The sequence below is a fragment of the Notolepis coatsorum genome (assembly GCF_963971535.1).
Source record: "Notolepis coatsorum genome assembly, chromosome: 11".
Classification (NCBI taxonomy): Eukaryota; Metazoa; Chordata; class Actinopteri; order Aulopiformes; family Paralepididae; genus Notolepis; species Notolepis coatsorum.
Genome location: NC_140175.1, coordinates 30,037,854 through 30,057,170, shown reverse-complemented (window position 1 = coordinate 30,057,170; position 19,317 = coordinate 30,037,854). Strand labels below are relative to the sequence as shown.

The 19,317-nt window shown below is 42.7% G+C and overlaps 1 protein-coding gene across 1 annotated transcript in view; it reads left to right on the top strand.

Annotated features, from left to right (window-relative positions):
- The window catches only part of LOC311236709 (dihydropyrimidinase-related protein 2-like), a 33,887-nt gene that overhangs the window by 7,880 nt on the left and 6,690 nt on the right, over nt 1-19,317 (top strand). Inside the window, 10 exon segments of the mRNA XM_084324435.1 lie at nt 4,817-4,905; nt 5,652-5,836; nt 7,417-7,581; nt 8,545-8,606; nt 10,816-10,896; nt 12,654-12,722; nt 13,163-13,283; nt 16,313-16,469; nt 17,274-17,415; nt 19,177-19,317. The exon segment at nt 19,177-19,317 is cut by the window's right edge and continues 30 nt beyond it. Of these exon segments, the coding sequence (XP_084180561.1) occupies nt 4,817-4,905; nt 5,652-5,836; nt 7,417-7,581; nt 8,545-8,606; nt 10,816-10,896; nt 12,654-12,722; nt 13,163-13,283; nt 16,313-16,469; nt 17,274-17,415; nt 19,177-19,317 (1,212 nt within the window).

Sequence of the window (19,317 nt, the reverse complement as noted above, 5' to 3'; positions counted from 1 at the left end):
TGTACTTTATCTTTAATCCCAGGCTAACAGGTGTCACATGACATGGTGGATCAATCTAAATGGCTATGTGGACAGAAGACTAATCAATGCTACCACACCCCATTATCAGTCTATTCAGTAGCCATTGGTTTTTCTTTGAACCAGTTTTGGATTTTAGAGCCCCCCCGCAAAAAAAAATAACAATAGTAACAGGGTCATTCACTATACCATTATGGTTTAGATTAGATTAGATTCGTTTAGATTCAAATGTATTGTCATTATACAGCACAAGTATAGTACAACGAGTTTGGCATCCAACTAGAGTGCAAATGTAACAGTAAAGTGCAATAGTAATATACAAGGTATAGGTGATTAAACTGGGTATAAAAAATATATACATTAGTACTATTGAGTGTAGTGCTAATCAGATGTATGTACAGAGTTGTAGTATTAATATGTACATGATAGGTATAAAGACACTATGTAATGTACATGTACTTTATACGTGACAAATAAAATCAAACTTGACTAGTAAGTCATACTGGCCAGCGGCGTAACTAGTACGAGTAGGTAAGGGATATAGATATAGTATCTACAGATATGTAAAAATGATTATATGCAGGTATGTACAGACAGATGTGGATATATATATATTAGGTATATACAGCATTATTATACATGTTATCATACAGAGTTTACACATTATTAAACAAATGTTAAAAATGGTGGAGCCTCAAGTTCAAAACTTCCAAATTGTATTTTGGAGGCATAAATATGTCAGAACATATGTATGGTTCATAATATAGGCATTTTGTATTGTAACCTGGGTTGAAAGCAGCGTTGCATAGCAGTGAACCCATGCAGCCCGCCCTGTATTTCCTGTTTGCGTGGGTCCGTGAATAGTTCCCATGCAGGGAAGGTCACTGTCATGCTTGGCACACGTCCAACACAATCAAAGCGGCTTGACACATTCTCCCACACTACCAGCTCTGGGGGGGTCATCCACAGTTTCACTAACAGGGATTAATAATCTGCTAATGTTTCTTTAATCCCGTGTTAAATTACGCAACGAAGGCTAAAAATGGAAAATGTTTTTTTTTCTTTCTTTTTTTTGACCGAAACACTCACAAATGAAAGCAACGGTTTACAGACAGCGTTCTTGTGGGACTGAATCTTATACAACTAGCCCATTGTTTAACCCCCCAAACCAGGGTGTTGGTAACTAAATATGAGTACAGTAGCTTAAAAGTTCATGAATACGTATGAATTGGCTAGTGACAGTTTGAGGTTCGCATAAGCTTGAGAATGCGAGCGCAAACTCGAGAGCCATTGTCTGCCGGAGCAGTAAGTAATGTGATAATGATAGTTGCGATGATCCACATGATGTAACCGCAGTACCGCACACATCTCAAAGCAGTTGTTTATATGGATCGTTGCCAGCAGTGGGAGTGAGAGGCCGGTCCCTTCACTAAGGAAATCTGCTGCTCATAGATGGAAGATTAAAGGAACACGCCAACATTTTGGTAAATTAGCTTACCGTCTACTCCAGAGAGAGACAAGAAGATAGATACCAGTTTCCTCTCTGTGCGTTCAGTAGAAAGCTATCTGGCTACATGTTAGCCTAGCTTAGCACAATGAATGGAAGCAGACATGTACAGGTAGCCTTCGGGAGAGGTGTTAGTTGGACAATGCGTAGGCTACCCGTACATGTCCGCTTCCATTCATTGTGCTAAGCTAGGCTAACATGCAGCCAGATAGCTTTCTACTGAACGCACAGAGAGGAAACTGGTATCTATCTTCTTGTCTCTCTCTGGAGAAGACGGTAAGCTAATGTCCCAAAATGTTAGCGTGTTCCTTTAACACATGGCCTGTTTGTATGACGGCCATCACCACCGTTATTTTTACACCTTTCAGAGGACATCTGCTATGCAAATCCCAGACCTGCAATGATCATTGTTAGTGAGGCGTGCCTTTTTGTGTGGGGGGGGGGCGACAGTGGCTCAGGAGGTAGAGAGGTCATCTGGTAATCGGAAGGTCCCCGGTTCGATTCCCGCTCCTCCCGGGCAGCTTGTCGAAGTGTCCTTGAGGAGGACACTTACTGTAACCCCCAATTGCTCCCGATGAGCAGGTTGGCACCTTGCATGCTTGCCTCCACCGTCGGTGTGTGAGTGAATGGGTGAATGTGAGGAACATAAAAAAGAAGCAGTGAAGCTAGACCAGCACTCTCAGGTTCAAGTATTTAATAGCAGCCTGAAACAAACATGTTTCGGAATTACATATTCCTTCGTCAGTGTTATAGCTTGGCAAGCTATAACACTGACGAAGGAATATGTAATTCCGAAACATGTTTGTTTCAGGCTGCTATTAAATACTTGAACCTGAGAGTGCTGGTCTAGCTTCACTGCTTCTTTTTTATATAATACTTAATGGGATTTCAGCACCCAGTGTCGAATCTTGAGAGCGCGGTCTAACTTGACATTTGAATGTGAGGAACAAAATTGTAAAGCGCTGTGTGTGTGTGCATGTAGTGTCTCATGTATTCTGCAAGCATTTCAGTTGCCATGGAGAAAGGAGCGAGGGTTTATGATGAGTGAAAAAATCTATCAAAGAAGTGAAGCCAACAGCACTGGACTTTCCCATTGGTCGGCCGGAACGCATGCCGGGGGCGGGGCTTGGGGGGGTCTCTGGAAAGCAGCAGTTGTGTTTAGGGCTGCTGGCTGGGAAACACGCTAGAGGCAGAAGCTCAAACAGAGCACCCTTTGTTACCGCTTGATGCTCGGGGCCTCGTGATCCAGAATTGTGCCTCTCCCTTTCAGTTAGAGGGGGCCGGAGCCACTGGGGCGACAGGAGGGTGGGGGTGCCAGGGGGGTGGGGGTACCAGGGGGGGGCCTGAGAGTGGGGGTGGTGGAGGCGGGTGGGACTCCACCCTCCTAAGTGGCAAAAGCAGGCATGGATGATTGATGACTAGGTCTGAAGTGAACCCTCATTATTCCTCTTATAATATCCATTATGATGTCAGCGAGAAGAGGACATTGGGGGGGCGTGTCCTAAAGACAGGCTGTTATTGTTTCACCGGTGCATTCTTCTCCTAATTGTGTTAAAGCAGCAGGGTTTGCTGCTACCTTCATAAGTGAATTAGTCATTAGCATGTTAGTTAGCATTTTAGTTAGCATAGCCATGAGGTAAGCACTGCCTGGTACCTCACCCTGACAGAGCTGCTCTAATACAACTATAGACTTTTCAGAAAGCAGTGAACATGTCTCTCTTTTCATTCACATTCAAATCCACCACACTGCTCCTTTTGCCATCCTTTGTTCCTCTTAAAGTCCTCCATGTCCCTCTCCTCCATCCTTTCCTCTTTTCCTCCATATCCCTCTCCTCCATCCTTTCCTCTATTCATCCAGGCCCCTCTCCTCTGTCCTATCCTTCTATTCCTCCATGTCCCTCTTCTTCTCCGTGCCTCCCAGCATCCTCTATTACCCCCTTTTCTTTCTTTCTTTCTTTCTTTCTTTCTTTCTTTCTTTCTTTCTTTCTTTCTTTCTTTCTTTCTTTCTTTCTTTCTTTCTTTCTTTCTTTCTTTCTTTCTTTCTTTCTTTCTTTCTTTCTTTCTTTCTTTCTTTCTTTCTTTCTTTCTTTCTTTCTTTCTTTCTTTCTTTCTTTCTTTCTTTCTTTCTTTCTTTCTTTCCTTCTTTTCTCACACACACACACACACACACACACACACACACACACACACACACACACACACACACACACACACACACACACACACACACACACACACACACACACACACACACACACACACACACACACACACACACACACACACACACACACACACACACACACACACACACACACACACACACACACACACACACACACACACACACACACACACACACACTGTCATTGTTAAACTAGCCCAGCCTCACAGAAATCGGGTGCTGATCCAAACAGCACTATTCTCTGTCCTCCATCTCATTTGGGCTGTTGTGTTGTGTGTTGTGTTGTGTTGTGTTGTGTTGTGTGTGTGTGATTGTGTGTGTGTGTGTGTGTGTTTGTGTGTATGTGTATGTGCTTGCAAGCCTTTGTGTATGTGTTTATTTTCTTGTGTGTGCCAGCAAGCATTTGTAAATATTTTATTTGTTCGTGTGATGTTTGTGTGTGTGTGTGTGTGTGTGCCTGTAAGCCTTTGTAAATGTGTTTGTGGGATGCATATGTGTGTATGTGTGTGTGTGTGTGTGTGTGTGTGTGTGTGCCGCTGGCAAACAAAACAAAAAGAGACATTAGTAAAAGATGCAGTGTGCAGCACAGAGACACGCAGGAGCTTAAAAATGGTGCAACAACCATAAAGCACACAGACAGAGGACACGCTGTCCCTTATCAGAATGGAAGCCGGCAGAACGGCACAGGGCACAGCGGGGATTCAGCATGGCACAACTGGGCACTACAACAAAGCACAGCACCAAATCATGTGGTGACACCGTGCCAGGATGAGCATCAGGATGAGCATGGCAGCCGGGAGTTTTAAGGGGGTTGGAATTGTGTCTGGAAGTGGGGGGATGGGTGGGGATTTGGTGTCTTGGTGTGTTCTGTAGTATTTTAGGGGCCAGTATCTAAGTCATGATACTCGGAAGCAGTTAGTCCTACATCAAGTCGTGCCTCATAAGCTTGTTTTTATACAGGGTACCATTTAAACCCTGGACAGTGCTTTTCATATAATAATGCTGTGTCCGGTTTCCCCACAATGTTGGTGGAAATGTTCAATGTGTGTAAATGCGGTAACTAAAGCGTACGGCAGCTAAGCGTCTTCTTTATCGTCCTCTTCCAGAGTGACCGTCTCCTGATCAAAGGGGCGAAGATCGTCAACGATGATCAGTCCTTCTGCGCCGACCTCTACATGGAGGATGGAGTCATCAAGTGAGTTTATTCGTCTGCGTCCTAGAGGATAGTTGAACCCTGGCATCGAAGAACCACATGACTCCATTTTGACCTTTCTTGGACAGCCCGTGTATTTGCAGGTGTAAAGTGAATCCAAATCACATGGGAGTATGAATGTGATATACTGTTTTTTTTTATCTATGAATGAACGCAGCTCTCTCACTTACCATCCTAATACAGCTTGAAAACATTGTTCCCCTGTAAACATATTTATGTCGTTCTTCTTCTGAGGTACTCTAGTGACGCTGCCATTAACAAGAGCGAATGTGCAATAGCTGCAACCTTTTTGCGATAGGCCACACCCATTGCCACGCCCCCCCCCAACTGGCATGAACAGACACTCACAAACACCTTCACACGCACACACACACACACACACACACACACACACACACACACACACACACACACACACACACACACACACACACACACACACACACACGCACACGCACACGCACACACACACACATGCCAGAACTTCAGCCTCCTAGGGCAAAACCTGTGGCCACTGGAGAGTGAAGACATTTTTGTGGACAAACCGACCGACTCCGTCTCTAGAGTGACCTATAGAGCTGCTGGTCGCAGCCACAAATGTAGATGCGGTTTCATCATTATGCTTCACAGAGTTACATCATTTGTGTCTCTGTCTCCTCTGTCTTTCCCTCTTTACCACTACCCCCCCCCCCCCCCCCCTCTCTCTCTCTCTCTCTCTCGTCTGTCAGACAAATCGGGGAGAACCTCATTGTGCCCGGTGGGGTGAAGATTGTCGATGCCCACGGGCGCATGCTGATGCCAGGGGGCATCGATGTGCACACACGCTTCCAGATGCCCGACCGGGGCATGACGTCAGCGGACGACTTCTACCAGGGCACCCGTGCCGCCTTGGCCGGTGGCACCACCATGATCAGTATGTATGGCGTTTGAACATTAAAAACTATATATATATACACACACACACACACACTCACATATATATACAGCAATGTTACCAATGAAATGTGACCATTTCTTTGTTATATATATATACTGTATATATGTATGTATATACATAAATATATATATATACATACATATACAGTATATATATAACAAAGAAATGGTCACATTTCATTGGTAACATTGCTGTTAACAAAATGTGATTTATGTTGATTGTGAGTGCATTAATCCCAGCCCTGGTTTGTCTCTTACGCTTCGTTTACCATAAGGGATTAATTGAATACCATCTTAATGGCCACGGGGGACAGATGCCAGGTCTCTCTGTGGCGGTGCCAACAAACACACGTCCATCTGTTCCATACAGTACATCCCTCAGTGTCAAAAGGTGCTGACTGGGAGGCACGCCGCACAGGGCAGTGGGGTGGCCGTCCTGTCCGGATAGAGGGAGATGTAATTTGTTTCCCTGTTATAATAATCACCCAGAAACAACATGGAGCGAGCGGGGACAGTGGCCTTCCTCCTAGCTGACTCAGCACTCTGTGGCGGCGCCCTCCCCTCTCACTGCAGACATACTATACTCCTACTCAGCCTGGTGGCACTTCCACCTCAGCCAGAATGCTGACTGTACTGCAGCGTCCACAGAACCTAAACTCTGATTGGGTCAAATGGATACATGGACCCGGACAAGCGCTGCGGTACACTGCAGACGGATGAAAGAGATAATAAAAAGGCAGCATGGTGGCACAGTAGGGGGCCTTTCTGTGTGGAGTTTTCATGTTATCCCTGTGTTTGTGTGGGTGTCCTCCAGGTCCTCCGGCTTCCTCCCACATCATAGAGGACATGCATGCTAGGTACATATGTCCGCCGTTGCCCTTGACCAAGATACTGGCATTAGAACTGGAGTTGGCCCCCCGGGCTCTGCACTGTGTGCCCACTGCTGCAAGTAGTTAGGATGGGTTACATGCAGAGGACACATTTCTTTTTTTTATATCTACTTTTTCTCCCATTTTCTATTTTTCTCTCCCATCCCAATTTCATATCGTCCAATTCTACCCTCCCCTGTCTCGAACGCTGTTAGGCCATGCCTCCCACAAGCCGGCTGCAATGTGGACGAAGCCTTACATCATCATGTACATCAGCTTCCCACCCCCTAATACTGCCAATTGTATTAGTATGAACGACCAGCCAAGCTGATAGCAATGCGGAGAGCTGGGCTCGAACCCAGCGTCTCCTGCATTGGTGGTGAGCACCTTGCCCACTGCACCACCTAGCCGCCCAGAGGACACATTTCTTTAAATATTTTCGAGTCACTTAATCATTGTGCTTTGTGTGTGTGTGTGTGTGTGTGCGTGTGTGTGTGTGTGTGTGTGTGTGTGTGTGTGTGTGTGTGTGCCTGTGTGTGTGTGTGTGTGTGTGTGTGTGTGTGTGTGTGTGTGTGTGTGTGTGTGTGTGTGTGTGTGTGTGTGTGTGTGTGTGTGTGTGTGTGTGTGCCTGTGTGTGTGTGTGTGTGTGTGTGTGCCTGTGTGTGTGCCTGTGTGTGTCTATATCCAGTTGACCATGTGGTTCCTGAAGTTGGCATGAGTCTGGTCGCAGCCTTTGAGCAGTGGCGCGAGTGGGCGGACAGCAAGTCCTGCTGCGACTACTCCCTGCACGTCGACATCACCGAGTGGTACAAGGGAGTCCAGGACGAGATGGAGACGCTCGTCAAGGACCACGGTATGATCAGCGTCCAACTCAGCCCCACGCAGCGCAACTCAGTCCAACTGAGTGTGGTCAATTTGGTTTCTTCTTGCTATTATCATATTTGACTTTTGTCTCAAATGAGTTAAAGGTGCTCTGTTATGAGGATTCCTTACCTGTCTCCTCTTTTAACAATAATAATAATAATAATAATAATAATAATAATAATAATAATAATAATAATAATAATAATAATAATAAACCTTATTTGTATAGCACCTTTCACAAAATAATTGCGCCCCAAAGTGCTTCACAGCAGTAATGTAGACATAAAATAGACATAGGCAATTTGGCATACATAAAGCGATGCATAAAGTACAGACAGAATAAAAGCAGTGCAATAGAATAGCTCTCATTTATAGTGCAATAATCATAAGAATAGACATACAATTAGCATAAAATAGTTCAATAGTGCAGTGCAATAAAATAGCTCTCATTTACTGTACAATAATCATAGTGTAAGGTAAAGAGGTAGGTTTTTATCTTACTTAGTGATCTAGCCTCCCTAGTGTCCATAGGCAGGGTGTTCCATAGCTTTGGTGCATAATTCGCAAAGGCTGCAACCCAGACTTTCGTTTGGCTGTGGTTGGGAACCTTCAGTAAACCAGTAGTAGATGCTGATAATGTTCTTGGGGGCACATAGCTGACAAGGATAATTGGCAATGTAGTCTGGTCTCTATAAACATGGACAATTAAGTTGAATATTTATTTTACATGATCAAGTTACTCATACTCATCTTGATAATGTAAAATAAATACATGTACAATTTCAATATTTAACTGAATTGTCCATAGTGCGGCCCATTTGTATAGAGATCTTTGGAGTTCCTTGGGAAACTGCACAGAGAAACAGTTATTTGAGTAAACGCATTGTCTCCTAAGCATGAAGCCTCCCTTCCTCTCCTTTGCCTTTGACTAATGACATCCTCTGTTCCTCAGGTGTCAACTCCTTCCTCGTTTATCTGGCTTATAAGGATGTTTTCCAGCTTACAGACGCTCAGGTACGACTTCTTCTGTGGCGGCTTGGTATTACTCGCTTTCTTCTATTGCTTGAATCCCCCTCAAAAACACAAAAGCATCCTTCTCTTTGAACGCTTATAGTGATTTTGTTTGGAAATATCAGCGATCACATGAATGCACATCATCTTGAAATAGCAATTGCCACAGTGGCTACTTTCATATGAAAGAAATGTCCTTAAGGTATTTTATGAAACACAAAATCATAAGAAGAGGAAGTGAGTTCTGGCGTCCCTCAACAACCTAAATGGTAAATGGTAAATATAAATGTTAAATAGTAAATGGTGCATTTATATAGCACTTTTATCCAAAGCACTTTACAACTTATGCCTCACATTCACCCATTCACTCACACATTCACACACCGATGGCAGAGGCAACCATGCAAGGTGCCAACCTGCTCATCAGGAGCAGTTAGGGGTTAAGTGTCTTGCTCAAGGACACTTCGACACGCTGCTGGGAGGAGCGGGAATCGAACCGGGAACCTTCTGATTACCAGACGACTGATCTACCTCCTGATCCACTGTCACCAGGTGCTCCCCAGCAAAAAGAGAAATATATTTCAGTACTATTTCATTCACTAAAGTTAGCCCAGATGAGAACATGTTTATTCTGATCATAGTTTTCACTCTCTCCACTGTTACTTCCACACCTAGACAGTTGACAAACATATCTAACAATCAACATCTGCTAAGATGCTTAAATATTGCCAAATGGGGGTCTGTGGCGTTAAGAGGATCAATTTGAGGGTCCTTGACATAAAATAAATGAGAAAACCACTGATGGTGATAAGGATATAAGGATACTTCCTTAGCTGCAAGATAAGGATGGCAGACCAGCAGGTTTGTTCCACTCGGTCAAGGATAAGGTGACCGTTGAGGAAATATTTAGAGAGAAAAACTCACTTTAGATTTTTTTCATGCAGCCTTCACAGGCACTGACCTGGAAACACAGTTCCGTCTTGTATGATACCGTAGACATACCACCATAGCCCTGGTTGCAGCATTAGCTCCTTTTCTCTCAGTCTATCAGTATGTTTTCCTTGGCCTGCTCCGGGCCAGAGGAGAGTTTTCTCTGGGGAGAATGTAAAAAGCATAAGCTATGTCTTTGTCCGAGTCTGTTTCTGACTCATGGTCGAAAAGCTCCTTTGAACCAGGTCCGCATATAGGCCTTTGCACCTGTGTAAGGAATGCACAGAGGGGCCGGTGCAGCCAAAGTTTATCATCCACTCCCTCTGTGAAAAACGTTGATGGTACTTCATTAATGCATATTTGGCAGTCTGGCGATGGTGGTAACTTATTCAAGATGGCAGTGTTTCTACCTCCGTGAAATCAGTGCCATTACTACCGAGACAATCGTAACGTGGGAGATTTACATACTGTGTGACTGAGGAGGGTGTACAATTGACTCGGCCTCAAGAGTATAAGCCACAGTCATAACAATTCGGAGTGACAAGGAACAGTTGTGGTTATTGAGGGGAGCTATTTTCTGGTGGTTTGCACCAGTGTAGCCAATAAACCACTCAAATGACCTTGAGTATGTTATTGCTTCTATACAAATATATATTTTTTAGGGCTGTCAAAATTAATGCTTTAACTCTGGAGATTAATACAAATTTATTATAGCATTCAAATAAATGTATCTAGATTAATCTATGGAGTGAAAAATCTTCAATCTTAGCGCCGCGGATATAAGAAAGAGGTCTAGCTGAGTCAATGTTGATGGTTTTGTTGAACATTTGTATTTCACAGGAGAGAAACTGTATTCAAAGAAAGCTATTAAAATAGTCTAACTAAATATACTTTCTTTGTGTTGATTTTACATTAATTCCATGATTTTACTCAAGTAAATATCGGTTACAAGCTTCGGTCTTATGTAGAAAAATGCTATTTTAATCTAGATTAATCTAGATTAATTACAGAAAATTGTGATATTAATTAGTTACTTTTTTTTAATCTATTGACAGCACAATTTTTTTTTACATAATCTTTTCAAACATAATTTTTTAGACCAACAACAATTAGTCCCCCGTTGCTATGCAATGTAAGATACCAGTTCTTATACTGCACTTATAAGCACTCGTGGTGGATTGTCTGCTGTCCAATCACAATGCGTGTTTGGAACTAAAATATTGTATAAAAAAAGGATGCTAATGTGCTTATTTGTATGTTTGCTGTTTCTTTGTCCTTGCAGGTGTACGAGGTGTTCAGTGTGATCCGTGACCTGGGAGCCATCGCCCAGGTTCATGCTGAAAACGGAGACATCATCGCTGAGGTATTATCCCTCGCTCTGTACCGGGACGCACCGATATTGATCCTGGTTATTGGATATCAGTACGATAGCAGGCTAAGATAGGGTAAGATCAGTATCAGCGGATTTCCCCGGTACTAAAATCTGATGCCATGAGCCGTCTGTGGGATGTCAGAAAAGAAGCAAAGTGACTTGATTTGCTGTATTCTTGGGCACATAGAATGATGTTAGATCTCTCTAATGGACAAATATGTATTGCCTCTCAATAATCTATTTTCCAATGACCCCAAACTAAAGTCTATACTGTTCAGTAGAAGGAATGGATCGGATCGGTACTCTGCATCGACTGATACTGAAGGTCTAGGTCTCAGGATTGGTATCGGCAGTGAAAAAGTGGTATCGGTGCACCCTCGATTCTGTAATACACAACCGAGGGCTGCGTTCCCGTGGAACCTTCACGGTTCATGCAGGACCCTGACAAAAATATGCGGCACAGGCAAAACTGTTCTAGCTGCTGCAGCGGGTTACAAACTAGAACAGCTAGGCATAACATGAAGTGTACTGGAGTATCGAGGACAAGGAAACGTTGTTAAATGGTCTAGTTTTCAAATAAGAGACAGTGACATAACAGTAGGGGTTAGCTTACCAAGATCACCAGTGGGGTCTCATTCACCAAACGACAAAAAGGGCTTTCTCTTAGGGCCATTTGAGACCTTTTCGGGCCGATTTTGGGATTCACCAACTGTCCCAATAAAACATATATAATTAATATTATATTATAATATATTGGCTATATTCATGTCTTGCCCGAAAATGTCTCAAATGGCCCTAAGAGAAAGCCCTTTTTGTCGTAAGTTCATTGGAGAATGAGACTGAGTGCTCTCCTGAGTGGCGGTCGATCCACCACTTATAATTCAGTTGGTCCGGTAACAAAAACAAACACTGGTTTTGTAGACAAAACAAATAGTCCATGAGCCGTTCATGATGAGTAGATTCTTGTCTCGTGGCAAATGGGCGGAGAGCTCAACTAGCTCCCGTGTGCCATTCCCACGTTCCACTTCCTCGCTCCACACTCTCCGTGCCCCGTCTGGGAACACCGGCTGAACTTCATTGGTCATTAGTTCCGGCTCCCGAAGTGCACGTGCACATACACACTCATTCCCACACATTTATTAACCGCTTTAACACCCAGTTATTTCTCAATGAACATGAGAATGAGCTCATATAAAAATGTGAATCAAAGAAGGGGAAAAGGAGAAACCATCATATTCCTCTTGTTCCTAACATTGAAAACTATTCTACTCCTCTCATTCCTAAAATCTACTCTCATTACTAACACAGGAAATAGGCGAATGTTTCGATTCACTATTAGCTAATTATGCTCAGTTCACACTTCAGCATTATGACAGCAAACAGAGATGGGGGATGAAAAGAAGCGGAAAGATAGGAACATTTTCCGATAGGTTTAAGGTTATGCCAAGAAAGAGATAATAATTGCAGTATCTATTTGAATCCATTACAATAGAAGGGGAAATGTAGTATCACTCTTTCTCTCTGAAGTTGTAGTGACGACATAATTTTCTCTCTCATAGTCACCATGAGACATTCAACACTGCGCCCTTTAACAGCTGCCTCATGAATATGCATCAGGGTCAGGGTTGTTCCGGCCATGTGGGATATTAGCTGCAGTGCCTGCACACGATCGTCCATTTCTGCCGTGATGTGTGTCTGTCCGTGTACATATTGTGTTTGTTTACGTGTGTTTGTTTATGTGTTTTTAGGAGCAACGCAGGATTCTGGATCAGGGAATCACTGGACCCGAGGGACACGTCCTGAGCCGTCCTGAGGAGGTAGAACTGTGTTTCAGTCTTCTGTCCAACCATCCTGACTCTAGCATCTGCATCTGTCATCATCTGGGCTGGAAGCTTGATCCCCTGCACTCTATTCCCCATTAAACCCCTCTGTCTGTTAGCGGCTGTAGCTCAGTTTTAAAGCTAGAGTGAAGATTAGGGCTGCACCTAACGACCGCTTCCATAGTCGATTAATCTATCGATTATTGAAGCGATTAATTGATTAATCGGATAAAAAGAAAGAAGATCAATTTTATGCAAAAAACAAAACATTATTCCTCGTCTTGTACAATGCTCTTTCAAGCAACGTTCATTATAAAACAAAAAGCAAATGTAAATGTATGCTATACATCATTTTATATTTATTTGTTTAAGTCTTCAGTTTGAAAGAAGCTGAATGGTTTGAATGACAATTGCAATTGCATTTCTCCCTTTTCCAGGTGGAGGCGGAGGCTGTCAACCGCTCCGTGACCGTGGCCAATCAGACCAATTGTCCTCTCTACATCACCAAGGTGATGAGCAAGAGCGCGGCTGACGTCATCGCTCAGGCCAGGAAGAAGGGTGAGATTCTGCATGAAGCAAAGAAAACAAGCCTGAAACACAACTCATATAAGGCGATCACATGATCACAGTGGTAGAAGAAGTACACAGTTCCTTTAAACATTTGAAATAGCGAGATAAATGAGTAGTCTGGTAAAAGTAAAAGTCCTCCATTCAAATGATTGTAAAAGTAGAGAAGTATTTGCTATTGAATGTACTTAAGTATCTAAAGTAAAAGTATGCATTCTACATTCCAGTGCTTGGGAGCATTCAATCCTCAATCCATTGACCTCTATAGGTTATGTTAAAGTGGTATGTGGTCCAGTTATGCTACTCTGATTAAAGGTTATGTTAAAGTGGTATGTGGTCCAGTTATGCTGCTCTGATTACGTCCTCTTGAAGTTGATAGGCTTCAAATGTGAAAGTATATCATTTTCATATAATCTACATTTGTGCCATGTTTTCTATACAAAATATCTTTCTAGTAACTGATGGGTTTGGATAAATGTAGTGGAGTAAAAAGTACAATAATGTCCTTTGAAATGTAGTGTAGTAAAAGTATAAAGTACAAGTAGTTCGAAAGTACAGTACTTGAGTAATACAGTACTTTCCACCACTGCATGATCATGACGGTTCAATCAATAATGTGTCAACACCCGTACTTTCTCCCAAAGCTAGAAATAAGAGGAGACCTTCATCTATCACAGCATTAATAGAAAACGCCTGATTTTTGCATCATTGACAACGCAACTGAGACAGTAGCCTTTAGCTGACGGTGAAACAGACACACAGAAAAGCAGAATGGAGATGTGGACACACTGAAACAGAGTGTGTCCATATCTCCATTCAATAACCCCGGGAACCGTAGCATTGTCCACAAAATCCATCTTCCATTCATTGTCTGTCCAGAGGCTTCACGTTCCCTAGCTCTCTTCTCAAATCTGGATGGAGCTGGTTCATGAGATATGTGAATTCTGTCTGGTTGTTGAAGGTGCTGTTGAAAGTGGTATTTTTATGTTTGTTAAAGTGGTCTACATGTTAAAATAATAGCTCTACACTCTGACAGCCATCACTGATAGAGATTGGCTGGTCAGTAACATGGGTCTCTCAGTCTCTTCGCTCTGCAGTAAACAGAAAATAAATGTTCTGGTATCCCGTTCCCACTTTATCCAATCAGGAGAGAGAACTCCACACTGCAAAAACAAGACATATAAACAATTTTTAAGCAAATAATATATGTGCTTGAAACAAGTAAAATAATCTACCAGTGCAGTCAGCTAATTTGGCTTGGCAAGATTTCTTGAAATAAGTAAAATATATCATTCTAGGGTTCTCTCTCCTGATTGGATAAAGTGGAAAGGGATACCAGAAAATGTATTTTCTGTTTACTGCAGAGTAGAGGGACTGGGAGACCCATGTTACTGACCAAACACTGGGGTATATCCCGTACTGAGGGGTGTGGGCTCCAGGACTTCTCTTGGTGTCAAAACAGTACATAGAAATGTTTTGTTATGCAATAATAAAGAGTAATTTTCAGGTACAAATGACTAGACCATCATGGGTTCGAGTCCCTGTGATCATAAATCACAAAAGTTAAGTTAAAAGGACGTGTATCAGTGATAATGTTAGATCCTAAATTCCTAATATGAAAAACAATGTGATTTAATGTTCTATGCCTTACCTTGACTTGTCTATTTTGCTGCTATCTATTTAATGCTTATTTTATGTTGGCACTATGCATTGCTCTTGATCTGCCAGTCTTTTCTTTTACTGCCGTGAAGCACTTTGAGCTGCAATTCTTGTATGAAAGGTGCTACACAAATAAAGTTTATTATTATTATTATTATATCATGCCGTGATGGCTGTTGGAATATAGAGCTATTTAACACATATTTTAACAGAAAAATAGCACTTACACTTTTAACACTTTCAGTGCCCACATTTAGTGCTTGAATGCCCACCATCCACTTCAATGTTAGCATTAATATCGCCTAATCTATGTTTTAAATTATGGCTATGTGTCTAATCTGCCCGTCGCATTATCAATGACTCATTTCCAGTCAACATTGTCGAAGCGGATTGTTTTTTTATCGGTTCATTTCCGTTTTATAGCATTTTGAAAAGCCCTCGTTTTCACAAAAAAATAAAAAGATTCCATGATAATCACCCTGTACTGTAATATTCTAGAACGTTGTCATTTTTCGGCCTATTTATGAATAGTTTTCAAATAAACGCTAGATTATCGATAGTATATGTGTACGTGTGCACGCTGGTGCCGTGCGCTGAAAATCGATTCTCTCAGTTCCTGATCGCTCTTACAGTCAAACAGCCATATCACATTATAGGGGAAAAGCTTATATCTCCGTGAAAACGGGTCTGATTATCCTAAGACTGGTAAAATAGATTCCTTACCTGAGATTAGATGGTATCCAAATGGATTATTCCAATTCCTGATCGCCATTCCAAAAAACGATCCTTTTATTGATCCCACGCGTATACTGTAAAACACATATTACACGCTGTGCTGAGGGTTCAGAATTTATCTGATCGGCTCCGGTTACATGCGTGAGAAGTAAAATGTGGATTCCAGAGTTATTTTTTCTCATCCATTTTCATCGAGTCCAATCCAAAATGGTGCATTACCATCTGGGAGACGATAGGGGGCGCTTTTTTCACATCTGAGCGCCTGGCGGGGCAGGATTACCAACGGTTGATGAAATATGAATTCAGATCGCTAATAAAAAATAAAAAAACGAGAATTCTCGTGATGGGCATTCAACCCGCGGGCTGATAACCCGAAATATCTCGTGATGGGCATTCAAAGTGTTAATGTGTATTCCAAACTCATCTTTCTCAATCATGACATTATTTTTGTTTAGATTTTTTTTTATATTTGAACAGGGACAGCACACATTAATGAACATAAATGTAAATGTGTGAGACAGTGTTAGCCAAAGCAAATTTTAGACTGTTGTCCCTGGGCCTGGTGTTAACATTGCAACAGTATACGCACGGCAGTGTCATTCATTTTAATTGGGATGGACTTGCAGGCACTGTGGTCTACGGGGAGCCGATCACTGCGAGTCTGGGCACAGATGGCTCACACTACTGGAGCAAGAACTGGGCCAAGGCTGCCGCCTACGTCACGTCTCCGCCCCTCAGCCCCGACCCGACCACACCCGACTATCTCAACTCACTGCTCTCCTGGTAAGAGAAGTACCTTACTAAACACGAGGTACAAATAGAACAAGGGTGATGACGGTAATAAATACCTAATAAATACACAACACAGTACACAGATGTACTAGAAGCTCTTCTTAGGGTATAGTGTGATAATCAGTACCCAGTGACTGCCAGGAGTAATACAAAAAATATATATATAAATGGACTGCATTCATAATGGTAAATGGACTGCATTTATATAGCGCATTTATCCAAAGTGCTTTACAACTTATGCCTCGCATTCACCCGTTCGCTCACACATTCACACACCGACGGAAGAGACAAACATGTAAGGTGCCAACCTGCCCATTGGGAGCAGTTAGGGGTTAAGCTTCTTGCTCAAGGACACTTCGACACACAGGGAGATATGCCATGTAATTTTTTTTTCACTTTCCTAGAAGCTGAGTTAAGTCGTCGCGATATTGATTGATTGATTGAAAAGTTTATTAACAGATTGCAGAATGGGTACAGTACAGTACATCTCAATACATACAATTGTTAAGGGGATGCAGACCAGAGAAAGACTTTCGTCTTGTTTCCACCAGGGTCCCCCTGACATGACATGACATGACGTGATATGATGTGATGTGATGTGATATGATATATGATATGATATGATATGATATGATATGACATGACATGACATGACGTGACGTGATATGATATGATGTGATGTGATGTGATGTGATGTGACGTGACGTGACGTGACGTGATGTGATACAGGTACAGGTTAAATCCAGTGTGACTCTCACTTCACCCCCGTGTTCTCTGCTCTGCCCTCCACCACAGCGGGGACCTGCAGGTGACTGGGAGCGCTCACTGCCCATTCAAAACAGACCAGCGCGCTGTGGGCAAGGACGACTTCACCCTGATCCCCGAGGGCACGAACGGAACCGAGGAGAGAATGTCCCTCATCTGGGACAAGTGTGTGGTATGCAGCAGCTGTACACGTTTAAAGGAACACTCCACCAAAAACAAAACAAAGCAGATGAATTATGCCCCCATAATCTCACACGTATCCCAAAACGACAAGCTGTTTTGTACAAATTCTATTGGTTTGGGAGTTATTCGTTTAAAGGGTTGGAGTGTGTGATGTATTGAGGATGTATTAAAGGTGCTATAGAGACAACCTTCAGCCACTAGATGTCACACTAGAGCACCAGCATGTCAGACCAAAATAATGGTGTGTTTACATAGGATTACATAGTAATACGATAATTATTAAACTAGTTTATACAAGTTGTCAGAAACATAGGTTCAACTTTAGGTTGAAAAAGCTGCCATTTTCTTCTTGAAAACGGGAGCAGCACATTTATCAGGTGCATTCCACGTGGGGAAATGGGAAGTAGGGATGGGACACATGCACATTTGTAAATTCAGACCCGCCAAATTCTTTAAAAAAAATAGTTGTATCCTATTTTTCTCTGCCTTATTTTCTATGCTTTTCTCCCCATCCCAATTTAGTCGTTATGCCAATTCCCCCCCATCCCTACCTGGTCGTTGTGCGCATGTTCCCCCTACTGGTCGGTACAAGGGAACCCTGAAGTCTACCACATGCTTCCTCCGACACGTGCGGAGACAGCCAGCGGCTCTCTTTTCACCTGGCAGCGAGGACTCTCATTGGTGAAGTGTAACGCGTGGGAGGTCACGCTGCCTTCACCACTTCCTGCCTTTCGCTGAGCAGGCGCCCAGACCTGACCTGTAGGCGTCGCTGTCCACAACGCCAGATTACCACCCACGACTTCCCTCCCGCTAACTCAGCCACACGAGTTAGTATGACGATCGGCCCAAGCCGCAGGCAATGCTGACTCCGGGAGTCGAGACCGCAGCCTCTTGCATTGGTCTGCCAAATTCTTTTGAATGATAAATTCACAAATCAATGTTTTGGGGGGGGGGGAGCATTACTTTTATTCCGCACCTTTCTAAAAGCTTTGTGGATGTTTTTTTTTCTTTTTTTAAATGATTAGTCTATGTCCAAATATATCTATAGCACCTTTAAATAAAGCATAGGAAAAAGTATGAACATTTTAAATAATTAGATTCACTTTATTGTCATTACACAGTACAAGACAGTGCAACGAGATTGTGTACATCCAACATTTAAAAGAATATATATCATATCAATGCCTTTGCTTCCAGGAACTGTTCATCATTCTCTGGTTCCTAATTTCACTGAGCTGTATTACTATCCTGGAATATCTGACGTCACACATTCTAACTTGTGTAACTCAATAACTAAACAGTAGTAGTACTGTAGTTAGTAGTTTGATGATACAAGTGAGATCACGGGCATGACAAATCTGTTTAGTGTTTCTATAGGTCAAGGTACCTTTATTTAAATAGCACATTTAAAACCAACCGAAGTTGCACAAAATACAATATAAAATGCACAAGTCAATACAATACAATAAATACACTAAATAGTCACAACAGGACCAGGGATGTATGGCTTACTGTAACAAGCCTCAAAAAGCCAATGAGTTTTCAGCTGCGACTTAAAAATCTCTAGCGTCTGGGCAGACCGGATTTGTAGTGGCTGACTATTCCACAACGTGGGGGCAGCCACCGTAAAAAAGCTCGGTCGAGATAGAGGTAGAATATTTATTTTAATTAGATCATAATTTCTCAAAGTGTCACACAACACGGGGTCTATTTCATGCATTATTTCTCTTCACCTTTGACACTGCTTCAGGTTACGGGCAAGATGGATGAGAACCAGTTTGTGTCAGTGACCAGCACCAACGCAGCCAAGATCTTCAACCTCTACCCCCGTAAGGGACGCATCGCTGTGGGCTCCGACGCCGACCTGGTCCTGTGGGACCCAGATGTCACC